Source organism: Callithrix jacchus, chromosome 7, assembly GCF_049354715.1.
Source record: "Callithrix jacchus isolate 240 chromosome 7, calJac240_pri, whole genome shotgun sequence".
Taxonomy (NCBI): Eukaryota; Metazoa; Chordata; class Mammalia; order Primates; family Cebidae; genus Callithrix; species Callithrix jacchus.
This window is the reverse complement of record NC_133508.1, coordinates 100,675,284-100,703,072: the sequence shown is the minus strand read 5'-3', so window position 1 is coordinate 100,703,072 and position 27,789 is coordinate 100,675,284. Positions and strand designations below refer to the sequence as shown.

The 27,789-nt window shown below is 34.7% G+C and overlaps 1 protein-coding gene across 8 annotated transcripts in view; it reads right to left on the bottom strand.

Annotated features, from left to right (window-relative positions):
* Positions 1-339: 339 nt before the first annotated feature.
* The window catches only part of EFCAB7 (EF-hand calcium binding domain 7), a 58,203-nt gene continuing 30,753 nt past the window's right edge, over positions 340-27,789 (bottom strand). For 5 of the 8 annotated variants that reach the window (XM_035251716.3, XM_078332112.1, XM_078332115.1 and 2 more), the window contains 5 exons: positions 27,577-27,710; positions 22,110-22,258; positions 15,878-16,087; positions 13,339-13,446; positions 12,094-12,351 (listed from right to left, as the gene is read on the bottom strand). In XM_035251716.3, the coding sequence (XP_035107607.3) occupies positions 12,277-12,351; positions 13,339-13,446; positions 15,878-16,087; positions 22,110-22,258; positions 27,577-27,710 (676 nt within the window). In that variant the 3' untranslated portion in view covers positions 12,094-12,276. Of the gene's footprint in view, positions 2,168-11,923; positions 12,074-12,093; positions 12,352-13,338; positions 13,447-15,877; positions 16,088-22,109; positions 22,259-27,576; positions 27,711-27,789 lie in introns of those variants that run through there. The other 3 variants (XM_078332114.1, XM_078332116.1, XM_078332113.1) reach the window with 2 other exon arrangements.

Genomic DNA, 27,789 nt, shown 5'->3' with positions numbered 1-27,789 from the left:
AATTAAACTCCAGAGCTTCTGCACAGCAAAACAATCATTAGAGTGAACTGGCAACCAACAGAATGGAAAAAAAATTTTGCAATCTACCCATCAGACAAAGGGCTAATATCCAGAATCTACAAAGAACTTAAACATATTTACAAGAAAAAAACAAACCCATTCAAAAGTGGTTGAAGGACATGAACAGACACTTTTCAAAAGAAGACATATATGAGGCCAATAAACATGAAAAAAATGCTCATCACTGGTCATTAGAGAAATGCAAATCAAAACCACACTGAGATGCTATCTCACACTAGTTAGAATGGCGATCATTAAAAAATCTGAAGACCACAGATGCTGGAGAGGATGTGGAGAAATAGGAACACTTTTATGCTGTTAGTGGGAGTGTAACTTAGTTCAACCATTTGGAAGACAATGTGGCGATTCCTTAAGGACATAGAAATAGAAATTCCATTTGACCCAGCAATCCCATTTACTGGGTATATATCCAAAGGATTGTAAATCATTCTATTATAAAGACACATGCACATGTGTGTTAATTACAGCACTGTTTACAATAGCAAAGACCTGGAACCAACCCAAATGCCCATCGATGATAGACTGGACAGGGCAAATGTGGCACATATAGAATATTATGCAGCCATAAAAAACGATGAGTTCGTGTCCTTTGTAGGGACATGGATGAATCTGGAAACCATCATTTTCAGCAAACTGACACAAGAACGGAAAATCAAACACTGCATGTTCTCACTCATAGGTGGGTATTGAACAATGAGGACACATGGACACAGGGAAGGGAGCATCATACATTGGGGTCTATCGATGGAGACTAGGGGAGGGACAGTGGGGGGTAGGGAGTCAGGGAGGGATAACATGGGGAGAAATTCCAGATATAGGTGATGGGGGGATGGAGGCAGCAAACCCCACTGCATATGTACCTATGCAACAATCCTGCATGTTCTGTATGTGTACCCCAGAACCTAAAGTACAATTATATATATATACATATATATATATGTATGACTGCATTCATAAAATGGTAGAGTTTGTTATCCCTTCCTGCCTTAAATCCTGGTGCTTGCTTCTCTTCCTTACTAATAAATGTCTTTCGTGGCATGTTTTTCCAGAATAGGGCACTCTGTTGGCAGAAGCTATTTCTCCTATTATCTTGACACTTTTTAAGTCAAACCTCTTTCAAAAATTATCAAACCACACTTTGCTGGCATTAAATTTTTGAGCTTTAGGTCTTTAAACTTCCTTTTGCATGGCCAGGCACAGTGGCTCATGCCTGTAATCCCAGCAGTTTGGGAGGCCAAGGTGACTGGATTATCTAAGGTCAGGAGTTCAAGACCAGCCTGGCCAACATGGTGAAATCCCGTCTCTACCAAGAACACAAAAATTAGCCAGGCCTGGTAGCACACGCCTGTAGTCCCAGTTTCTTGGGAGGCTGAGGCAGGAGAATTGCTTGAACCCAGAAGGCAGAGGTTTCAGTGAGTCGAGATGGCACCACTCACTCCAGCCTGGGTGGCAGTGAGACTTTGTCTCAAAAAAAAAAAACCAAAAACAAAAACTTCCTTTTGCTTTGTCATATAATGACTTCACTTTTTTTGAATCCTGTTTATTTATAGGTATGACTTTCTTATAGTAATCCCACACACACATAAAAGCTGCATTTCCAATAGGAGATGAAAAGGTATTTTGCAAAAAGGGCAAGGTTTTCATGCCTGCTGGCATAGTTGAAGCAACAGTGTCATGAATTAACTTTTCTATTTTTACAGTGGTCCTTATGTTTTATTCATTTATCTTGAAATGGCAGGCAACCACATCTGCAAACCTCAATCCACGATGCATATCAAGCAATTCAGCTTTTTCTTGTAATGTCATGACTTTGCTGTGCTTCTTAGGAGCACTTCCAGCATCACTAATGGCACTTTGAATGGGTCACTTAGGAGCACTTCCAGTGTCACTAGTGGCAACTTGAATGGGTCCCACAGTGTTAGACAAGGTTTACAATATTGCGTTAAATACAATGAAAAATATGTAAGAACCATGAGATCATTTCTTTACCTTCATATGCAATTTACTGGAGAGACAAACTGCTCACACAGAGTTTAACATCACATCACGTGGTACTTTCAGTGGATATTTACAACACTTGAGTTCACTGCAATAGCAACAGGAGGTAGCTATGAAATTACTACAGTTGTGCAATATGTACTACAGTTAATTTTATAGTTATGATTTAATACTTTATCTTTATGTTTAATTTCTCTTGATTGTGAATGGCACCATGTGTAGTCTCTGTTTATGTGCATAAGTTTTGATAAATTTTAACTTTTTATAATAGATTTTATGTATGTGTATATTTTATGTAGTAAATTATAAAGCAGGTCACTATCTATATATTTTATGCACTCATGACATACCTTTTTCTTGCTCTTTGTGTATTTCTAGGCTATGCAGTGAGTTTTTTCAAAATGTTGCAAATCTCCAAAAACTTTTCCAATGTATTTATTGAAAAAAATCCACATATACATGGACTCATGCCGTTCAAACCCAGTGTTGTTCAAGGGTCAACTGTATTAGCAAATTAAAATCCACAATATATAAAAAGAATAACATATCACAATTAAGTGGAATTTATCCTGGAAATGAAGGCTGGTTCAAATTTGAAAATCAATCAGTATAAAATACCATACTAACAGTCTAAAGAAGAAAAACCAACCATATAACCACATCAATTGGGGTAGAAAAAAATATTTGACAACATTGAGCTTCCACTTTTTTTTTTTTTTTAAGAGACAGGATTCTTGAATGCTCAGGATCAAGTGATCCTCCTGTGTCAGCCTCCTGAGTAGCTAAGACTACAGGCACAATGCACTGCTACTGGCTCAGCATCCATTCTTAATAAAAACTCTCAGCAAACTAAAGAGAAGGAACTTCTGGAACCTAATTAAGGGCATCTACAAAAACATCCACAGCTAACATAAAATTAGTGGTAAAAGACTGAATGCTTTTCCCACTTGAGCAAGAAAAGGATATCCACTGTCATTGTTCTTAGACATCCTAATGGGAAGTCTTAGCCAATTCAATAAGGCAAGAAAAAAGACATAAAAGGCATATGGATAGGAAAGGAAGACATGAAACTGTCCTTATTTGCAGATTACATGCTTTTCTAAGTAGAAAATCCCAAGGAATCTATAAAACAAAATTTTTTAAAAAACCTTCCTAGGACAAATAAATTGTTTAGCAAGGATCTCAGGATATAAAGCCAACACATAAAAATCAATAATATTGTTACATATTAGCAATGCACAGCTGAAAAATGAAGTAAAAATAGAAACACTTCATAAAAATAAAATATTTAGGTATAAATCTAATAAAGGATATATAGGATCTGTATGCTGAAAACTACAAAATGCTGATGAAAGAAATAAAGCTAAATAAGTGGAGAGCAATACCATGTTCATGAATGGGAAGAGTCAACACAATAAACGTATCAATCCCTCCAAATGATCAATACAGTTAACACAATACTAGTTAAAATCTCAGCAGGATTTTTTTTTGTATATATAACCAAGCCAGTTCTGAAATTTATATGAAAAGGGAAGGAAACTAAAATAGCTAAGATGATTTTAGAAAAAAACAATAAAACTGGAAAAAGCATGTTACCTGAATATAAGACTTACAATGAAGCCACTGTAATCAGGACAATGTAGTATTAGTGAAGGGAAAGACACATCAATTGATGGTACAGAATAGAGTTCAGAAATAGACTCATGCAAAGATAAGATTCTATATGAGCACTGCATTTTTCAACAAAGGTGCAAAAACAATTTAATGGAAAAAAGATAATGTTTTCAACAAATGATACTGAAATAACTGACATCCCTATGAAGAAAAATGGACCTCAGGCCGGGCATGGTGGCTCACACCTGTAATCCCAACACTTTAGGAGGCCAAGGTGGGCGGATCACATGAGGTCGGGAGTTTGAGACCAGCCAGACCAACATGGAGAAACCCTGTCTCTACTAAAAATACAAAATTCGTCAGGTGTGGTGGCGCATGTCTGTAATCCCAGATACTCAGGAGGCTGAGGCAGGAGAATTGCCTGAACCCAGGAGGCGGAGGTTGTAGTGAGCCCAGATCGCGCCATTGCACTCCAGCCTGGGCAATAAGAGCGAAACTCTGTCTCAAAAAAAAATATATACACACACACACACATACACACACACACACATATATATATATGGACCTCAACCTAAACCTCAGAACTCATACAAAAATTAACTCATGTAACTGTACAAAGTAAAACTATACAACTTTTAGAAGAAAGCAGAAGAAAAATCTTTGTGACCTGGGGTTAGACAGCAACTTCTAACACCAAGTGCATAATCCATTAAAGGAAAAACTGATTAATTGGACTTCCTCAAAATTAAAAACTTTCACTCTTCATATGATCCAGTTAAGAGAATAAAAAGACTATCTACAGAAGAGAGGAAAATACTTTCAAATAACATAACCAATAAAAGACAGATCCAGAATTTATAAAGAATCAAAGCTGGGTGCAGTGGCTCATGCCTGTAATCTCAGCAGTTTGGGAGGCTGAGGCAGGTGGATCACCTGAGGCTGGGAGTTCACTTGCGGTTGGAATGCACCATCATCACCTCCTGGGTGTGGTAGTGCATTCCCGTAATCCCAGCTACCTGGGAGGCTGAGGCAGGAGAATCACTTGAAACAGGAGGAGAAAGTTGTGGTGAGGAGAGATCAAACCATTGCATTCCAGCCTGGGCAACAAGAGCAAAACTCCATATCAAAAAAAAAAAAAAAAGAAAAAGAAAAAGAAATAAAAACTTAATTTCAAATGGGCAAAAGGCTTGAAGAAGCACCTCACCAAAAAGTATGTTATATATACAGATGACAAGCCTATGAAAAGTTGTTCAACATCATTAGCCATTAGGGAAATATAAACTAAAATCACAATGAGATGCCACTGCACATCTATTAGAATGGCTAAAATAAAAAATGGAGACGATACCAAGTGCTGATAAGGATGCAGAACAACTGGAATTCTCCTACAAGGCTGATGGAAATGCAAAATGGTACAGCCAATCTGGAAGACACTTTGGCAGTTTCTTAAAAAGTCAAAGGTATATCTACCATAAGAACCAGCAGTACCACCAGTGGGTATGTACTGTAGAGAACTAAAAAGTTATGTTCATGTAAAAATCTGTACATGAACTTTATAGCAGTTCTATTAATATTTGCCAAAAGCTGGAAACCATCCAGTGGATGAATGCATAAACAAACTATAATACAATCATATAATAAAATACTACTCAGCAATAAAGGGAAGAAACTATTGATACATACAACTTGGATGGTAATCAAAAGCATTATGCTGAATAAAAGGATTCAGTTTCAAAAGGTTACATACTGCATGATTCCACTTACATAACATTCTCAAAAACAAAACTACAGTGATGGAGAATAGTGGTTTCCAGGGGATAGGAGTATGCGTAGAGGTAAGGTCATGGGGATGTGACTATAAGAAATAGTGTGAGGGAGTTTTCTGGTAATGACACTGCTCTGTATCCTGACTGTGGTGGTAGTTATATGAATCTATACATGTGTCAAATTCATAGAATTGTGAAATCTCCCCCCCAACCCACCAAAAAAGGGTCAAATTTACTGTATGATAACTTTTGATCTGAAATAAAACCCCACAGGAAAAAAAGTATTAGTTTAAAAATAGAAGTTCAAGAAGTAGGACAGTTTCTTCTGGGTTGAGAAAAAAAGGTTTCATGAAGGATGAGGCATTTAAAAAATGTATGTTGGAGGTACAGCCTGTAATACTTGTTCACAATCTATCTTCTCTGATAGACAATGTATAATGAGGGCAGGAGCAACGTCTGGCTTGTTCACCGCTATATAAGCAATAATTAAAGCAGTACTTTGCACACATTAGGCACTCAATTTGTATATGATTGATTTATTGCTTATGATATTAATAGGCAGAGATACAATAACATTCTAGGAAAAGTGAAAAACATTAGAAAATACCTTAAATTTCCATTTCCTCTCCTCTTTCTAAATCCCTCCTATTTCTTCAAGGTCACTTAAAGTTCAGTTACAGAATCAGGTTCCCCTGATTCTTCCAGCCGACATTTATTTTTCCAACTTTTCCAAACTTGCTCTATCAAACTTAGTCTAACATTTTAGTGTAGTACTACTTAGTATTTTAAAGATTATGCCTCATTTCCTTTAATAGTTATTAAAACATGTCTTTTTATATTACTTAAATTTTAAAATACATTATATTACATGAATAAAAGCAAATCAAAGCACTATTTAGCTTCAAAGTAAACTGCATGCCTCAATCCTCCAACAGATTTTCCTCTACTCCTATGTCCCCTAAATTGGTCAAGTCTTCCCCTCCTCTTCTGTTTCCATATTCACATCATTAGTTTAATTCTTAATGATTGGCATTTATTAATTTCAGATTTAATGTTATTCCCTAACAGGTTAACATGTAACTCATTTCCTTAGCTTTCTTTTCCTGAGGACAGAGATGATACCTACTGCTTATTTATTATAACTAATTAATATGTAATAGATACATGCTAATTGGATGTCCCTGTGTACTATTCCCTAGCCTATTCTACTCCTATTTTTTACTTCTCTACTAAGAAAAAACTTTTTTTGTTTTTTTCCAAAAGCCAATTCTGGACACTTTTGTAATGGATATTTTAAAAGGCAGAGATAAATTTTCTTTTTAGTAATTCTGCATATTATATCAGAGATTGCCAGAAAGCTTACAATACTGGCATTCTGGCACCATTTCATTTTCATAACACGCTGATATTAGCTTGAATTAGATACGTGAACTTAAGCTGGCCTTGAATTTAACTTGCTTACTCTTGTGTTCAATTGGAAAGTTAAGAATACAATTAAGAATGTTCAAATGTTGAATATTTATCAACTCTGTCTAGAAAAAGTTGAAAAATATTTAATATTTGAGAAATGGAACCATATTCCAACTCCTTTATCGTATATAAGTCTTTTTTGTTAAACATTCATATATATTTTTAGAAATGTATTGGGTGAAAAAGAGTACTTTATTTTTGAGACAGAGTCTCCCTGTCGCCCAGGCTTGAATGCAGTGGCATGATCTTGGCTCACAGAAACCTCTGCCTCCCAGGTTCAAGTGATTATCCTGCCTCAGCCTCTGAGTAGCTGGGACTACAGGCATGCACCCCACCATGCCTGGCTGATTTTTGCATTTTTAGTAGAGATGGGGTTTCACCATATTGGCCAGGCTGATCTCAAACTCCTGACCTTGTGATCTACCTGCCTCAGCCTCCCAAAGTGCTAGATTACAGGCATGAGCCACCACATCAGGCCCAGAGTACTTATTTTTAAAGTACAAACTAACTTTGGTCAAATATCACAAATATAGGCAGCTTGTGAATTACTCATAAGAATTGAGGGTATCTTATTCTTCATTTCCTTACATAGTACTAGCCGTGGGTAACAAGTACAGACACTTCAAAGCAACCAAAATTCTTTGACCCTTCAAACTTTCTTTTCTTTTTTTTTTGTTGAGACAGAGGTCTTGCTCTTGTCACCCAGGCTGGAGTGCAATGATGCAATCTCAGCTCACTGCAACCTCCATGACCCGGGTTCGAGCAATTCTCCTGCTTCAGTCTGCTGAGTAGCTGGGATTACAGGCACCCACCACCATGCCCAGCTATTTTTTATATTTTTAGCAGAGATGGAGTTTCACCATGTTGGCCAGGGTGGTCTCAAACTCCCGACCTCAGGTGATCATCTGCCCACCTTGGTCTCCCATAGTGCTGGGATTATATTTTGGGAGGCGTGAGCCACTGTGTTTGGCCTACCCCTCAGACTTTCAACAGTGATTCCCAGAGTTCCTGGCTCACACATTACCTCACCGCATGAATCTCATTTATATCCTCTAAATCAGGTCCACTACTTGCTTTATTTTTTCCTCAAATCAATCATTACACATTCTTTTTCCCCCCAGAAATTAAGTTAGGCTGAGCATCAAAGATAGGCTTTATAGTATTATGTAAAGACAGTAGGGCTATCTTTGAATGCTCTTATACTTGCAAACTCATGAAGACTCATTAGGAGAAGACGACTTAGTATCCACTTTATAAATTAGAATATATTTTCTAATAAGAATTGGTGCTGGCTGGGGGCAGTGGCTTATACCTGTAATCTCAGCACTTTGGGAGGCCAAGGCACCCAGTGAAACTCCTCGACCCCTGGAGTTTGAGAACAGCCTGGGCAACATGGCAAAACCCTGCCTCTACAAAAAAAAAAAAAAAAAAAATACAAAAGCTAGCTGGGCGTGGTAGCACAGGCCTGTAGTCCCAGCTACTCAGGAGGCTGAGGTGGGAGAATTATCTGAGCTTGGAAAATCAAGGCTGCGGTGAGCTGAGATTGTACCTGTGCAGTCCAGCCTGAGTGACAGAGCAAGATTTTGTCTAAAAAAAAATGAGTGTTATATGGCTGAATATGCATATAGCCATAGTGTCCAATACAGTTTGCCAAAACTAGTGTTAGAAGTCATAAAGGACCTAACACAGTGCTGAGAAATATACTATCCATCTCTCTAATAAATAAAATAATATGCTCACCCTCTGGTGGCCAAAATCGGAAATACACATCCATTTTCCTGGGTTACATCAAAAATATTAGTGTAGTATAATATATTAAGTTTCTGCTTTATATTTAACCTAAACCAAAAAGATTTTAAAAGGCCATTGACTTTAAAAAAATTTCTACTCCAATATCTAATATAAAATCAACAAAATTATTAACTATAGTAATTTAAGAATATGGCATGGCTTATAACAATACTTGATACTTAAAATTTAAATGTTTTAAAATATCAGAACTATTAAAATTTAGAGTTGTAAGGAATTACAGTTATCATGTAAGTCTATAATTTAAAACTGCAATGTTAATTAGTTTTTTAAACTTTGCTAATGAAATAAAAACATCTGGGTAAATAGAATTGAATAGTAATGAAACTTAATTTTTATATTTCTAATTTTAATTTATAAATATGCTAAAGCATTCAGAAATATTCATACTACATGTAAATTTGTTTTAATTTCCCACTCATTTTATTCAACTATTCTTCCAATATTTTTATCTATTATAGTTTTATGGTATATGTTAGGTTTTAACTGTCCTGCTTTCAACCTAATCAAATGTACCAACCAGTAAACAAACACCAATCCAAATATGATGAGTGCTACGCCAAAGGGTGAGGACTAAGTGTCAGTACCATCAAAGTAGTTTGTTGGTTGAGTAATCAGGAAAGGATTTTTGGGAAAAGTGACATATTCACTGATATCTGGAGGAAGAAGAGGGTAGAGAGAGGCAAAAAGGAAACATTACATAAAAAGGTGGGAGATGTGGAAACTGAGAGAATACGGAAGTTTAGGTTAAAAAAAAAAAGGTCAAATGTGAAAAGAAAACCTGAAGAATGTAGTGTCTCCAAAAGATCAACAGTGTCTAACACTGGAGAGGAGACTTTAAAATATCCTCCAGATTTAGTAACAGGGAATCTTACTAAATGTTGTTTGGTAATTCAGTAGAAACAATGAATGGAAGTCAAGAAAGTGGGAGGAACAAAGTGAACAATTCTTTTCAAGTCCTTTTGCTGTGATAAGGAGGACAGAAATAAGATAATAGAAAAAAATGGCGAATGAGAGCCTTCTTAAAGATAAAGAGTCTAGAATATGTATAAATAATAATGGGGAAAAGATAATACTGAGGGAATGTTTGTAGATAAAATTCATTCCTGAGGAGTTTTAATGGGGACACTGATGAGACTGGCAAGAATGGAATCCAGAACACAGAAGAGATCTGACACATCTAGATGTCTTTTTTTTTTTTGAGACAGAGTCTCACTCTGTCACCAGGTGCCAGGCTGGAGTGCAGTGGCGCAACCTCGGCTCACTGCAACCTCTGTCTCCCGGGTTCAAGCAATTCTCCTGCCTCGGCCTCCCCAGTAGCTGGGACTACAGGCAGGTGCCACCACGCTCAGCTAAATTTTTTTTGTATTTTTTACTGGTAGAGACGGGGTTTCACCATGTTGGCCAGGTTGGTCTCGATCTGTTGACCTCGTGATCCGCCCGCCTCAGCCTCCCAAAGTGCTGGGATTACAGGCGTGAGCCACTGCGCCCAGCTGATGTCTTTTTTTTTAATTTGAGAGAGCCTCACCCTGTCACCCAGGCTGGAGTACAGTGGTGTGATCTCAGCTCACTGCAGCTGTCTCCTGGGCTCAAGTGATCCTCCCACCTCAGCCTCCTGAGTAGCTGGGACTGTAGGTGTGTACCACCATGCCTGGCTAATTTTCATATTTTTTGTAGAGACAGGATTTTGCCATGTTGCTCAGGCTGGTCTCAAACTCCTGGGTTAAAGCAATCCTCTGGCCTCAGCCTCCCAAAGTGCTGGGATTACAAGCAGGAGCCACCATGCCCAGCCCATCTAGATGTCTTTTTAGTAAGGCTGGATAATGTGCTTTTAAAATTAAACCACATGCAAAATTACCTTTGAAAATAACATGGTCAACCTGTGCAAAACTACTCTGAAAAAAGGAAGTGCCACACAAACTTAAAACATTCTTACATGTCAATCAATTATATGTAGTTGGTTACAGAATTATTACCAACCTATGAGTCAAGTATTTGAGGACTTGAATTAAGTTTTTTTTGGATATTCCAGTACCATAGTACTCAAGTAATTCTTAAAAAGTAATTTACTTAAAGATATAAAAAAAGTAACCTAGTTTATATTCATTATATAGTTAATTCCCTTGAGTTTTCATTTACTTGGAAGAAAGTTTAATTTGAAACGAAATATCTTTGTCTTTTCTAATGACTAATTGAAAATAAGATCATTAAGACAGTGTGGGGTTTTATTCCCCTTTAATAAGTGAGTAATGAAAAGAGGGGGAGGGAGAGGGTTGATATGTTTAAGTGATGACAGTGGTGGAAGGTTAAGTCCTAAATGCTCATTATTCCTTTTCTTGAGTTTCTGTGATTCATTATACCACCATATGTCATCTATTAGAAAAGATCTATCATCCCATTATAAAAGCCCCTTTACAATTTGGGACATAGATAATAATTTCATTATATGCTTTTAGTATCACATCCAGGTAATTAAATTTCCTGTAACTCAATACATTGTGAAATAGAACATATGGTCACATTTATTGGACTTATAAGGTATTTAGCAATTAATCAAATGTTTTCACATTTTATTACTTTTAAAGATACATCATCTGAAGAATTCCAACTGCTAGATAATGACAGCCTATTTTACAGATAGCTAAATCAAGGGTCAAAAACCCAAATGATATTTAAACTATGTGCCAATATGTACTGGGTACAAAAATAATATACTGCTGTAATAGTATTGATATTTCAAAAGCTGACATTTACTGGCAAGTAGTCTGTTACTGATATTATCATACAGTTATTAATTGCTTAATATAATTTTTCGTACCCTGTACTGCTTTATTAAATATAAAATAAATTTAATTCCTATTTCAAAATATATTTAATTAAAAGCAACCCACAAATAAATTCATAAAAGTTTACTATTAGAACAAAAGATTCCCACTATTGTCATTAGATTTTGGCTTCTTTACATAAAAATAATTTTTTGCAAATTTTGCTTTAATTTTTTTGTGTGATAGGAAAATTATATGGCTACTTTGATTTAACATTTTATTTATTTATTTTAGAGACATGCTTGAGTGCAGTGGTATGACAATAGCTCAGTGCAGACTCAAACTCCTGGACTCAAGGAATCCTCCTGCCTCAGCCTCATAAAGTACTGGTATTACAGACATAAGCCACCACACCTCGTCAGTTTTCGTTTGTTTGTTTGTTTGTTTTAGAGTACAAAAACCTAAAGTATAGAGGATTTTGTAGAATTTGTTTAATATTACTTTAAAAAATCTTATCTGTAATTTTATTTTGACTTGCTCTTCAAAAATAAAATGTGCTTAGATTTCCTGCTATATAAGAACACCACATATTGAAAGCATTATTTATATTTTAATAATAAAGTATATAACATGGACATAAAATAAAAATGCATACAAATTGAATAGATTCTTGTTTAGGTACATCAGTTAAATTAAGTAGCATTTAGTTGATTAGTAAATAACAGACTAAATCTGAAATAATTCTTAGTTTGGTAAGTTCTAAGTAGAATTATTTAAGAAATAAGAGAATATGTACAATAATATATCCATTCTTGTTGTTCATTCAGAGGCATTACATGTTGACAAACCTGCATATAAAAATAAAAAGCTTTTACTCTCTTTTTATATATTGTTATTTTTGGCTAATTTTTAAATAGGACAACATTTCCAGGCCTTGTAATAAGAATATGCTGTACAGATAAAATTCTCCCATATTTGTCCTTAGCAGAGACTAGCAATCTATGATCTGAGGTCTAACAGGATAATCCAGTCTAAATTCTATGCTAATATAGTAGCTGTCAGTTGGTGTGGGTGAATGTGGGTAAAGAAGAGTGGTAGAAAGAAGAGAAAATATTCTTTCCTTGCCAAACCTAGAAAATTTTCTAAAATCTTAATTGGAGAAACAAAAGATAGTCTCTTTATCCTGTTCTAGAATGTTTTAGGATTTTATGGACAACATGGAGTAAGAAAGGGTAAGAATAGGAAGCTTTTTCCTTTCTCCCTTCACTTGCACAGCAAGTAGGTTCAAAAACTGTCCCTGCCTTTGAACTCCTGGCTAAATTAGAAACCCAGAGTCCTGCTAATACCGGAATTCTAGCTGTCTCTAGCTCTTGACTTCTTTGCTTATCTAAAACTCAGCGGCATATTTCCTTTCAAGTTACTTTAGAAAATCTTAATAATGCAAATAAAAACATTCTGAGTTATCAAAATTCTTAGTACTATTAATACTTCACATTTCTATATGATATACAAAAATACTTTCATGTACATCATTTTACTTTTATCTTTACATTAACTTTGTGAAGTACGTAAAACTAGTGATATTATCTTAATTTTACATTTAAAGAGACTGGAACATAGCAGCAAATGAACTTCCCATAGTCACTCAACCAAACAGTGACAGAACTGGATTAGAATCAAACTCTCCTGTCAACTATAGAATGATACTGATATAAATATCATACTTAAAATAATTTTCCACTCCATTTTATATCTACATGTTTACTCATAGCATTAATAGCATTTTTTTTCAAAGACATAAAACAAAAAGCTTTAATTAGAAAATAATACATTACCATTGTAGAATTGGGCGCCACTTCTACTGCAAATATGTTGAGTCCTCTGTTGTTTATGCAGTTTTTACTTAGCTCATTGTTGATGTGAATAATCACTTTCTCATCTGACTGTAACAAAAAAGATTTCATAAGTTGCTAGTCCTCTCTTTATTACAGTCAAATATAAGCCTCAGAAAAAACCCTGAAATTCTGTTTTAATATCGTACAGTACACTACAGATTCATACAAATTGGCTACTTCTTTCGACTATGTATTTGTGACTTTTTGTCATTTATTTTCTTTCCAATCTGTCACCACTTACATAAACTTTTTCTTTTAAATGTGACTTAAATTTGCCTACCTTTTAATCTTCATTCCCAGGGTATTATGGATACCAGGGTCACATTATTTCATCCTTGACTTATAGTCTCTATTTCTTTTTGTTGTTATCTCTTGTTTTTTCTACTTCCATTCATATATCTTCCAACTAATATGTCTAAAATATCTTTTTACTCCTTCATTCACAATATATAAATAGATATATTTATCTAGTATCAACTGTCTAGGTGCACTGGGATAAAAGATATAATTACTGACTCCTAGCTCACACTCTAGGGGAGACAAATGACAACTACAAAACACTTTGCTGAGTCTTGTAATAGTGGTATTTACAGGGATCTACAGAAACACAGATGAACGTTAGCTCGGACTAGGGTTTCAAGGAAGACTTTATGGAAGAAGTAACAACTGAGATAATAGACAATGGCCTCTAGGATGGATAGGAAGCAAGGGAAAGCAGAACAACACTGATACATGGGAAAAATGCAGGAGTCAAAATATTCCCCTACTAAGAATCTGCAATGACATCCTAATGACTACAAAGGGGGTAGAGTAATGTTAGCCTACCTGAATTTATTTCTCAACTCTTCTACTACTTAGCTGGGTAATCAATTGCAAGTTATTTAACTTCTCTGTGCTTCAGTTTCCTGTTTATAAAATGGGAATAGCACTTATCTCATAGGGTTGTTGTGAGAAGTAAATGCTCTAATATATATAAGTGCCTGGGACATGATAAGTTCTAAAATGTTAACATTATCATCACATTTTGGTGAAGAGAGTTGAATTTGGGCAGAGAATTGAGAAATAATAGGTGATAGCAGAGGGGTTGGGGTAAAGTAGTGACTCCCTTCCACCTTTTTAACCCTAGTAAAACACAAAGGGAAGAAAGGGAACCATGATGGATCTTAGGAATCACCCCCTGGGGTATGATTGGTCCCTTTGAAAACTGCAGTCCACTAGGTGGGGACCCAAGCTTAATCAAGCCTAAACTCCGCTATCTTGTTTTCAAGATAACATATATAAATTGGATCCATTCCTTATGTTATTTAGCTTCCTAATCTTCCTCCAAATAAAGCTGTCTGCTTCTGCAAAGCAGATACTCTTACTCTTTCCTTCATACACTATATATTTCCTTCCCCATGATTCTCCTTACACCATTTCCCCTGCTTCTGAAGGCTCTCTGTTTGCATATCTAAATCCTAGTCATCCTTCAATGCTCAATACCATAGCTCCCTTCCCCCTCATATAAATCCTTCGCCAACTTCTATGGTCCACATTAACAACAACTACAAGAGAAACAAAATAAAACCCCTGTCACACACACAAACAGTACTTCATTACGTAATTTAATTATTCTCTGATGTCTTTCAAGAGTATTAATTTTGTCTTTCCAATTGTAGCCCATAAACTCCTTGAACTCAGAGATCATGTTTTACACTTTCTGGTGGCTCCAATTGTGACTAAAAGTGTTAGTTATATAATATATTCTCAGATTGACTAAAAACACTGCCAAATCTTAAGTATTTTAAGAAATGTATAGCAGGCATAAAAATAATATGTCTCACCTAGAACTAAAAGAAATAAGTCAACAGTACTGAGCAGCCAGCCATCTTACATAAAGTTTTATGAAAATTTATAATTTCTAGAGGACTGGATATTTCTGACTAAGAATTTATGCTCATATTCTCTTGACCTGTAATATCAATAGTATTAATAGCAGGGAAGACAGCCAAAGGTAGAAATAATCAGGTTGATTAAAGTAGGTCTTGGACAGTAGAATATAGTTAGTTAGATAAAATAATGATAATCTATAGGATCTCTGCAATGTTGCTGTAAAAATCTGGGTTGAATTTTTTTCCTTGTTTATAATATTTCATTAAAACATGATAGCTATTATTAAAAGCTACGTATATGTAAAAACTTTTAGAAACAAACTAAATAAAAGACATTGCACCCAGATTGTGCTCTATTTTTATTAATATCCAAATGTTTAATTTTCCTAATATTTTAAGAGAAAAAAATCTCAAACCTTTAAAAATCATGTAAAAATTATCAAACCCAATTTGAGTTAGAAACCTGAGGAGAAAAAATAATTATGCATTATAAACATTATTAATGTGATGGGATACTTAATTACCACATAAGAATAGAGTAAGGAATAAGATGAAATCTATTAGTAAACTTTGTAGCAAAGTGAGGAGAACCACCTCATACTTGGTACCTTGTTTTCAACAACTGATGTTATCCAGGTGTCACAATTGTAAGTATGCACGATGATATTTTCATAGCCATCCATTACTTTGGCATCACCCTTGCTAAGAACAGATTTACAAATGGCCTTCTCAAGTTGTCCACTACATGCCTCCATATGGACAGCTTTAATTTTTGGCTTACATTTTTCTGCATAGATATCAATGACAAATGGACATGCCTGATAAGGAAAAAAAACAAATCTTGTTTTAGCCTTTTGATAGAATTTTAAATAAATTATTTATTAATGTGTTTACCACAAAAGATACATTATACCTTCTATCTTGACCTTCTAATACACCTTAAGAAGAAAATTTTAGTGCTGTGAATTAAGTAATAAGCAAGCATGAAATCCTGACTTTTTAGGAGCATATTAACTGATAACGTTTAATAGAAAATAAAATAATAATTTCTAGCAAATCAGTAATACACTACCTCCTTTAAGCCATCATAACATCTCTTCATTTGGTTCAATGCTAACAAATATCATGCTATCTAATTTTCTTTTCTAAGGTGAGGGCTACTGAAAGAATTCATCAAAGTGTTCTAAAGAAAGTATTACATTCACAATCAAAGCTTACTGCATGGACACAGAGCCCTGAATAACTGTTTAGTCTAAAAACACCTTTAAAATATGATATCTGAAAATATTTTCTGCATTTGGAATGAAATTTTTCTAATATCTACCTTTGTCTTTTTACCACAGCCTATAATGTGGTGAAAAAAAAGAAAATAGAGCCAGTGAGGTAAAAGAGCCTTTGCCTCTCCATCCAACCTGGTCTCCTGTGTTTCTATGCTTCAGCTATCCTGATCTTTCAGATCCTAGAGCAAATGAAGCCCTTCATACATAGTGTTCTCTCCACTTGGAAGATTATCCTCATATGTTTTCCCATGGGTACCTTGTCCTCCCGCTTCAGGGTAAAGCTTAATTAAGTGCCACCTCTGTAGCGGGATCTGCTCTGGTCCCTCAATCTCCTTCATTCTTCCACTGTTCTCTGTTCTCTACATCAGCCTTTGAGTTGTTTCAAAATACCTTTAAAATAATTAAAAAAAATTTTTTTTTCTGGAGACGGAATTTCGCACTTATCACCCAGGCTGGAGTGCAGCGGCACAATCTCAGCTCACTGCAACCTCTGCCTCCCGAGTTTAAGTGATTCTCCTGCCTCAGCCTCCCAAATAGCTGGTATTACAGGCACCCACCATCACAACTGGCTAATTTTTCTACTTTTAGTAGAGACGGGGTTTCACCATGTTAAACAGGCTGTCCCAAACTCCTGACCTCAGGTGATCCACCTGGCTCGGCCTCCCAAAGTGCTGGGATTACAGGCATGAGCCACTGTGCCTGGCCAAAATAATTTTAATTAATCATTTAATTAATCATTCTCCTTCTATGAAATATAAATTTTATAAGGGCAAGAACTTTGACAATTTTATTCATCTTTGTATCTTCAGTGCCTCCTTCCTGCAGTTATTACATAGTAGGTATTCAATAAGTATTTGTTGAATAACTGAATAAATTCACAAATTGGTGGTCATCTTTTAAGGAAATAAAAGAAAGAAGTCAAGTTAATTTTAGTAGAACATAAACAAAAATTTTTGTTTTAAAAATATTTTAATAACTTCAACCTTTGGCAATAACAAATTTACCTTTTTAAGAGGAAAAAAAAATTAAAAAGTCATTGAACTAAAAAGAAGACCTGGGTTTATTTTCATACACATCACCTTTGTAAATTTTTTAAAAGATTATTTAATTTTTTTAAATAATAATTATAATATTAAGTGTGGCATTTTTAAAGGTTTAATTTATTTGTTCAGTATTGAGTAGATTCTGGTAATATTCTATCATTTTTAAAGTCATGGCTATCAGTTTGATTCAACCAAAAAGGATCAATATTTGAATATTCACTGAAAGTAAAACATCTTAAAAGGTCCATGTTAAAACATATTCTCTAATTTTTTTCTTTTTTTTTTTTTTACACTTTTAAATTCAGGGGTACATGTAGATTTGTTACATAGGTAAACATGTGTCATAGGGGTTTGTTGTACAGATTATTTCATCACCCAGGTATTAAGCCTAGTACCCATTTGCTATTTTTCCTGATTCTCTCACTCTTCCCACTCTCCACCCTCTGATAGGCCCCAGTGTGTGTTGTTCCCCTCTATGTGTCCATGTGTTCTGTTCTCATCATTTAGCTCCCACTTATAAATGAGAATGTGGGCATTTAGTTTACTGTTCCTGCATTAGTTTGCTGAGGATAATGGCTTCCAGCTCCATCCATGGCCCTGCAAAGGACATGACCTCATTCTTTTACATGGCTGCATAGTATCACATGGTATATATTTACTACATTTTCTTAATCTAGTTTTCCACTGATGGGCATTTAGGTTGATTCCATGTCTTTGCTATTGTGAATAGTGCTGCAATGAACATACATGTATATGTGTCTTTATAAAACAATTTACATCCCTTTAGGTGTATACCCAGTAATAGGATTGCTTGGTCGAATGGTATTTGTCTTTAGGTCTTTGAGGAATCACCACGCTGGCTTCCACAATGGTTGACTCACGTACACTCCCACTATCAGTGTATAAGCATTCCTTTTTCTCCACAATCTCACCAGCATCTTTTATTTTTTGACTTTTTAATAGTAGCCATTCTGACTGTTGTGAGATGGTATTTCATTATGGTTTTGATTTGCATTTCTCTAATTATCAGTGATGTTGAGTTTTTTTTCATATGATTGTTGGCTGCATGAAAACTGTCTGTTCATTTGCCCACTTTTTAATAGAATTTTTCTTGTAAATTTGTTTAAGTTTGTTATAGATGTTGGATATTAGACCTTTGTCAGATGCATAGTTTGCAAAAATTTTCTCCCATTCTGTAGGCTGTCTGTTTACTCTGTTGATAGTTTCTTTTGCTGCACAGAAGCTCTTCAGTTTAATTATATCCCATTTGTCAATTTTTGCTTTTGCTGAAATTGCTTTTGGCATCTTCATTATGAAATCTTTCCCCATGCCTATGTCCTGAATGGTATTGCCTAGGTTGTTTCCAGGGGTTTTACATTTCAGTCTTTAACCCATCTTGAGTTACTTTTTGTATATGGTGTAAGGAAGGGGCCCACTTTGAATCTTCTGCACATGGCTAGCCAGTTATCTCAGCACCATTTATTAAACAGAGAATCCCTTCCCCATTGTTTGTTTTTGTCAGGTTTATCAAAGATCAAACAGGTGTATGTGTGCAGTCTTACTTCTGAGTTCTCTATTCTGTTCCATTGATCTGTATGTTTGTTCTTCTACCAGTACCATGCTGTTTTGGTTACTGTAGCCCTGTAGTATAATTTGAAATCAGGTAGCATGATGCCTCCAGCTTTGTTTTTTTGCTTAGGATTGTCTTGGCTATTCAGGCTCTTTTTTGATTCCATATGAATTTTAAAATAGTTTTCTCTAGTTCTGTAAATAATGTCAATGGTAGTTTAGTGGGAATGTCATTGAATCTATAAACTGCTTTGGGCAGTATGGCCATTTTAATGATATTGATTCTTCCTATCCATGAACATTGAATGTTTTTCCATTTGTGTATGTCATCTCTGATTTCTTTGAGCTGTAGTTTGTAGTTCTCCTTGTAGAGATTGCTGGGCTCCCTTGTTCACTGTACTCCTAGGTATTCTATTCTTTTTGTGGCAATTGTGAATGGGAGCTCTTTCATGATTTGGCTCTTGGCTTGACTACCGTTGGTGTATAGGAATGCTAGTGATTTTTGTACATTCTAAAATTTTTAAATTAAAATCTTATCACATCCTAAAGGGTTGCCCCATAGTTTTATTATTTTTTTCTTTTCATGGGCTTGATCTTTTATTTCTTTATTTTCTTTATCCTACTAACTTAATAGAGGAAGCAAACAACAAGCAAGAAAACTATTAATTGTAAATTATTCATTGTAAAACTATTAACAATATATGTGGTAAGGAAGATTGAGAAGACTGTAATAGTAAAACCTAGATTATGGGATGCTACTTAAGTTTAGCACAATATTTAGCTCTCAACTACCTGTGAACCCATACAAAAGTAAAATAAAAAGTTACGTAGTACTTTAAAAAAGAAAGTAAATTTTCCCAGTTTCTGAATCTAGAAAGAAGTATCATGAAATTCTATTTTAAAAAAGACAACAGAAAAGAAAAAAAGGAAAACTAAACACATAAGTTATGCTTATTAAATTCAGTAAAAGAGCAACTATTCAGTTACGGTGATATAGGGGCAATGCCCTTTCAGCAAGAGCAATAAAGAAGTTAGGTTGCTCTTTGACAGACACTCTTCACAGGCTGATACAGGAAATGTATAATCTGTAATTCAACCTAAATTGGAGAATTTAATAAGAAAAATAAATGAGTAAAAAAGAAACAATAAAGATATTTGATAAGAAAAAAGGTTTTAAATCTGTTAAACTGATCAGGAACAACTCCACTTCAATGAACATACTTACGTTAGGCAACCAGTGTCAGTTCCTCACTTTTGAAAGTCAGGCAATCAGAGATGAATTCACATCAGTAAATACAATGCTAAGTGCCAACCAATCAACAATCTCATTCAAGTAACCATGCTTCCCCAGATACTATTAACTCATGCCTCTAAAAACCAGGCAAACCCCAAACCCTATATAAATGAGCATTCTGCTCTTAATGGACAGACTGTGCCTGACCAGCATAACTCTCCTTTATAGTAAGCAATCAATTCAGCTTTGTCTTTTTATTTCAGTTACTGAGTGGCAATCTCATCATCTATTGATACTTTCCAATGTATACTATATATTTTTTTACCTTTTGAATTTAAATGATGCAAATATATTACCTATTCAATAAATAAAATTTAAATTAAATGTTAGCTCAGAAATTGTTCTTGCTTATAGTTTCAAATGTAAATGACATCAGCAACTGCAGCAAAAAGTCTTAAATTGCTCTTAACTAATTTCACTATTAAGCAACGACATGTATAGCAGAATCAATAGTGTTCATATATTAGATGCTGATTTTACACATGATTAAAATGTGGCAGTCACTGAATGTTAGGCTAAAGTAGAATATAAATAATTACTGTAACTATTTACCTCCTATTTCTAAAAATGGGGAAACAAGAGAGAACCTCTCAGGAAACAGGTTAATGAAGGTTTTGAATGATGTCAAAACTAGGAATTAAGTCAAAGTCTAAATGTATCTAAAACAAAACTTGTCAATGTTAGTGTTGCTCTCTTAAGTTGATTCAAGTATAGAAAAAGGACAAACACTATTTTTAATTTTAAGAGTATAAACAACTATATTGTTATCTAACTTGTGGCCTGAAACTGAAACTCTTAAATTCTATATTTTAAATCTGACATAGAAATATAGAAATTAGCCTGGGTTAAACAGTGAGACCCCCATCTCTACAAAAAAAAAAAAAAAAGGAAAAAAGTTGAAAAATTAGCTGGGCGTGGGGGCATCTAGTCCTAGCTACTCAAGATGCTGAGGCAGGAGGCTCACTTGAGCCCAGGTCAAGGCTGCAATGAGCTATGATTGTGCCATTGTACTGCAGTCCAGCCCGGGTGATAAAGCCCTTGTCTTAAAAAAAAAAAAAGAAAGAAAGAAATACAGAATTTAAGAAATAAGGCCTAATTTTCAAATTTTTATTACCCCTCTGGTTTATTATGTTATGTTAATAATAATAATAGTCCTATGCTAATAATAATAATTATTATGATAGCTAATACATACACAGTGCTTTGTATGAGCCAGCCACTGTTCCAAGTGTTTTACAAATATTAACCCCAAAAAGTACTCTTTACAAAAACATCAGAAATCCAGACACATTCTCCTTATTCTAATCGAGACTTTAAATTGCTAAGATAAAGAGTTTCCTTATATAAATGAGACTTTAGTAACTCAAATTGCCTTTTCCAATTATGATTTTTTTTAAATACCAATTTTTTTCTTGCATATTATATGCTTAAACTCTTTGGCCTCTAAATTATTTTAATGCTGGCAGTAACTAAATTTCAGGTGAGAAAAAGAACTTGTATAAACTAACAGAAACATGTTGCACCCAGGATTCTTTCACATATTAAAGTTTAAAGATTTGGGTGTCCAATTTGAAAGTTACATGTCAGGAAAATGTTCATAAAGTAAAATATTATGTACACTAAACACATGGGCAAAACTTTAAGAATACTTTACCTCTGTTAACTCCAGAGCCTTATTGTAGCCCATAGAATGTAGAGTTACCCAAAGGTCACAAGGATCTCCTTCTCGATCATTGGCTTCCATTAGATTCAAATCCATAAATCCTTGTCTTGTTAGTTCATTCTTCTTTGTATCAAAATTCTCTGTTTAAACAACCAAGTTTTTTCTTACATAATTTAAAATTTCATACCTTTAATAAAATGCCTATGATATATTATTATGCATAAATATTTAATCTATGAGCAATCTAAAAGTGGAATAAAAATGACTCAAAACATTCTTGAGAGCTATCCTTCTGATTTCCCATAATTCAGCTTATGTCCTAGTAAGGTTTCATTTTTCAATAAATCCTGACATTACAAATAGTGCAAATATAATCTAAAATTTGAGGAAATTATAATATTTCTGGGCAAATTCCAATCTACCTGTTATTTAGAGCACACATTGCTATATATTTCAAAACTTAAAATGCTTCATATGTATTTACCACTTAAAGTCAGCAGAAACTGGATAAATTTGATATAATACTCCTCAAACTACTAGCATTTCAGAAAGAAAGATGTGAATAGTGCCATATTTAAGGATACTACTATATGCCTAATTCCTCTAATTTTAACTAAATCGTCCCCAAGTCTTGAAAGACTGACAGATAGTGGGAAGCACTCTGGAATCCATGAATCAACTTTCCCAGGTAAGTCTAAGTATGCCCATTTTAACACTATTTATGAGCAAAACTAAATTTACCTAGAAGTTTCTGACATGCATAATTCCTGAATTTGTCTCTAACACAGATAATAAGTAGTCATTTATTATGGATATTTTGTTAGCACTCCTACAACAGGAAAGATCTTATTTCCTAACTCACATCTATAATATACCCAAGGTAAATAGGTACTCTATTTGAGATAGCATCTCTTTTGTATGCATTATTGTAAGAAAAGCAGCAGAGACACAACTGCCTAAAACTGGCTAATTGATAGCTTAAAATATTTAGAGTTGAAAGTTATTCATAACTTTTTCAAAGGAAAAAATAAATGAAGATTAAATTCAATCATGAAGAGAAATGGTAGCCACAAAAATGGAGGTTAGAGCTACTATATAGGAAAGCAAGATGAAAAAATTATTTGATATATAATACAAATACATTTAAAAACATATATAGATACTATACCATAGAGACTATCAACAACTAATTTACTTTTTTTTTTTTATACTTTAAGTTCTGAGGTACATGTGCAGATCGTGCAGGATTGTTACATAGGTATACAAAGGCCATGGTGGTTTGCTGCATCCATCCCCCTGTCATCTATATTAGGTATTTCTCCTAATGTTATTCCTCCCCAATCCCCTCACCCCCTGCTATCCCTCCGTTAGCCTCCCCACTCCCAACAGGCCCTGGTGTGTGTTCCCCTCCCTTTGTCTCTATGTTGTTCTCATTGTTCAACATCCGTTAACGAGTGAGAACATGTTAATCTAATTTTAAAACTTAAAAATCTCAATCCTCATTAATTTTTTAAAAATTTATTAACATTTGACTTCAAGACTTACTAAAAGCTACAGTAATCAAGATAGAGTGGTAATGGTGAAAGAATAGCAAATAGATCAGAACAGAATAGAGAGCCCAGAAATAGACCAACACAAATATATTCAACTGATACTTGACAAAGGAGCAAAGGCAATTCAATGGAGAAAGAATACTCTTTTCCAACACTGGTGCTGAAACACCTAGACATCCACACACAAAAACAACAAAAACACCACCATCAATAATTAAAAAAAAAACAAACCTAGGCACAGACCTTATATACACCTGTCACAAAAATTAACTCAAAATGGGTCACAAACCCAAATGTAAAACATACAACTATAAAATTCCTAGAAAATATAGGAGAAAATCTAGGCAACTTAGGTTGGTGATGGGGTATTAGATATAACAACAAAAGCATATAAACCAAAAGTATGGCCTATGAAATAAAAAATTTGTAAATGGTGCTTCATTAAAATAAAAAACTTATAGGTGGGAACAGGGGCTCACACCTGTAATCCCAGCATTTTGGGAGGCCCAGGTGGGTGGATGATTTGAGGCCAGGAGTTTGAGATCAGCCTGGGCATTGGTGAAAGCCCATCTCTACTAAAAATACAAAAAGTCGTTGGGCATCGTAGTGCATGTCTGTAGTCCCAGCTACAACACAGGCTGAGGCACGAGAATCATTTGAACCTGGAGAGTGGAGGTTGCAGTGAGCTGAGACAGCAACACTTCACTCCAGCATGAGTGACAGAGTGAGACTGTCTCCAAAAAAAAAAAAAATAGAATTTTAAACTTCTGCTCTGTGAAAGACACTGTTAGGAGAATGAAAAGACAAGTCATACGTTGGGGAAAAGTATTTGCAAAATATACATCCATTAAGGGCTTATATTTAAAATACATAAAGAACTTTTAAAACTCAACAATAAAAAAATTCCAAGCTAAAAAATGGACAAAAGATCTAAACAGACACATCACCAAAGAAAATATACAGACAGCAAGTAAGTATATAAAAAGATACTCAATAACATATGTCATTAGAGAATTAAAAACTAAAACAACGAGATGCCACTGTACACTTATTAGAATGGCTAAAATCCATAGAACTGATAATGCCACATGCTGATGAGAAGGTGGTACAACAGGAATTCTCATTCATTGACGGTGGGAATACAAAATGGAACAGTCACTTAGGAAGACAGTTTGACAGATCTTTCAAAGCTAAACATAGTTTCACCATAGAACTCAGTAATTATTCAACTGAAATGAATAGAAAACTTAAGTCTGCACAAAAACATGCATACAAGTGTTTACAGCAGCTGTATTCATAACTGCCAGAAACTGGAAGCTACCAAAATGTTCTTCAACAGGTAAATGCATAAACAAACTATGGTACATCCATACAATAGAACATTATTCAACAATAAAGAGAAATGAGCTATTAAACCACAGGAAGACATGGAGGAATCTTAAATATAAATTGCTTGGTGAAAGAAGCCAGGCTGGAAAAGCTACATACTGTCTTATTCCAGCTGTATACCACTCTGGAAAAGACAAAATCATAGATATAGTAAGAAGAGCAGTGGTTGCCAGGGGTCTGGGGGATGAACAGGTACATGAATAAACAGTGCACAGGGATGTTTAGGGCAGTGAACTATTGTACATGATTTTGTAATGGTGGATACATGACATTATATATTTGTCAAAACCCATAGAACTGTACAAGACAAGACTGAAATCTTCAAGGGTTTGAGACCAGCCTGGGCAACATGGTAAAGCTAGTCTCAACAAAAAAATACAAAAATTAGCTGGGTGTGGTGGCACACACCTGTAGTCTTAGCTACTCAGAAGGCTGAGGTGAGAGGATCACTTGAACCTGGAGGCAGAGGTTGCAGTGAGTCGAGATCACACCACTGCACTCCATACTAGGTAACAGAGAGACTCTATCTCAAACAAACAAACAAAAAGAGTAAACCTAATGTAAACTATGAACTTTAGTTAATGATTATCTATCAGTATTCACTCATCAATTGTAACAAAGGTACCATACAAATGCAAGATGTTAATAATAGGGAAAATTGTAGATGAGGAAGAATATATGGAAGATTTTTTTTTTTTTGAGATGGAGTCTCACTCTGTCACCCAGGCTAGAGTGCGGTGGCATGATCTCAGCTCACTGCAACCTCTGCCTCCCAGGCTCAAGTGATTCTCCTGCCTCAGCCTCCCAAGTAGCTGGGATTACAGGTACCTACCACCACACTTGGATAATTTTTGTATTTTTAGTACAGATGGGGTTTCATCATATTGGCCAGGCTGGTCTTGAACTCCTGGCCTCAAGCAATCCTCTTGCATTAGCCTTCCAGAGTGCTAGGATAATAGCATGAGCCACAGCGCCCAGCCTTTGTTTTTCTGTAAACCTAAAAATTGCTTTAAAAATAGTCTGTTAATAAACAAAATAAAAATAAAAGCATCTTTAAGTATAAAAAAAGTTTATTAAAATAATCTTACAGATAAACAGTACATTTTCTTGTTATTCAGGGGAAACATTAAAACCTTAAAAGCTCTCATTTCTTTGTAGTATTATTAATGTTGGTGAAGTAGACATTCCTCCAAATCATTTTTCAAGACAATAAATCTTGGACACTTTTTGATAGCATGGAGTTCAAAGTTCTGGACCCTGACTATCTGTGAAACTTTCTTGCTGTGAAGCCTTGGTCAAGTTACTTAACCTCTAATTCTATTTCCTGATTTATAAAATGAGAATAATAAAGTACTACTTCATAGAGTTGGTGTGTAGAAGTGCATAGATCAGCAGCTGGTACATGGTAGATAGTAAGCTCTCAAAAAATGTTAACCATCAACTCTGCCAATTTAATTAAATTTTTAAATTAGAATTTTGCTTACCACCAACTTTACCATCAGAAAACCATAAATTCACTCTTATGGAATGTGCTCTAATGCCAATTAAAAGATTATATCATTAAAGTTACAAGACAATTATGTCTTCCTATAGATAATACTCTATTATGTATATGAATCTTATTAATCAAAGTATAATATTACAAATCAATATATATTGTTGTTGATTATATTAACTTTCAGCTAAAAGGAGAAATACTATAAGATTCCTTTACATAAATATTATACTTCTACCCTACTGCTGTTTAGGTAAACAGACTCCCAACCTGGCTCACTGACTTTGCCAAGTTTAGACCATTTTAAGACCCACACATTACTATTCCAATGAAAGCATATGTGAGTTAATCTCTCTTCAATGCATTCTGGTCTCCTCATATCTCTTGCTCCATGATCTATAGTTGGCTGTGGCTTTTGGCTTTCCCCTCTGATCTTGCAGTCTTTGGCTTAAATATGCAAGCATGTCTTCCCAAAATTCTCCTAAGTGACAACTAACTTTGCTTCATTCTCAGTGATTTTCTTTGTCCATCTTGGCATTTTGGCTTCAATGCTTCCATAGATGGATTTTTTCAGTTAAACTCAAATATAAAAAGCACTGAAGAATTTCTAATGTGTATAATATAGACAACTTCCTGGAAACTTAATTTGTAAGTAAAACTCTAGCTTATTGGCTTTTTGCTGCCCTCTCCTGGTCATCTTTTGTGTCTCTTGACCACTTCAGGCCCAGTTTTATCAAGTGCAAGGGCGAGTTCTTTGTCTTCTAAACCCCAGAGTAGAGGCTGAAAACTGAAATTATGATTAAGTAATTCATACTTTCTTTTAACTTGAGTATTATACCAACTATCAGTTTAAGAAAAATAAATGTTTTAGTTTTTATGATCTACAAACAATGCTACTACTTTCAAAATGTTCTAAATGCTATAATAATATTTCATGGAGAAGTTTGACTTCTTATTTCTTAGGGATGAAAAGGGCTTGATATATTTTTATACATCTGTTAAGAAAAAGAAAAGTGCTTACCTCTGCAGACAGCCCAAGCTTCTTCATCACATTTCTCACCACTTGTTCTCAATTCAAAAAAATTATATTCTTCAAGGCTAAGAAGACCATTTCCATCTAAATCAATCACTTCAAATATATCTGATAAAGTAGACCTAAAATTATAAAAATAGCTAGTTATTTCTTGTCTCTAAGGTAACTACACTGAATAGGGGTTCTATGAGGATAACATTC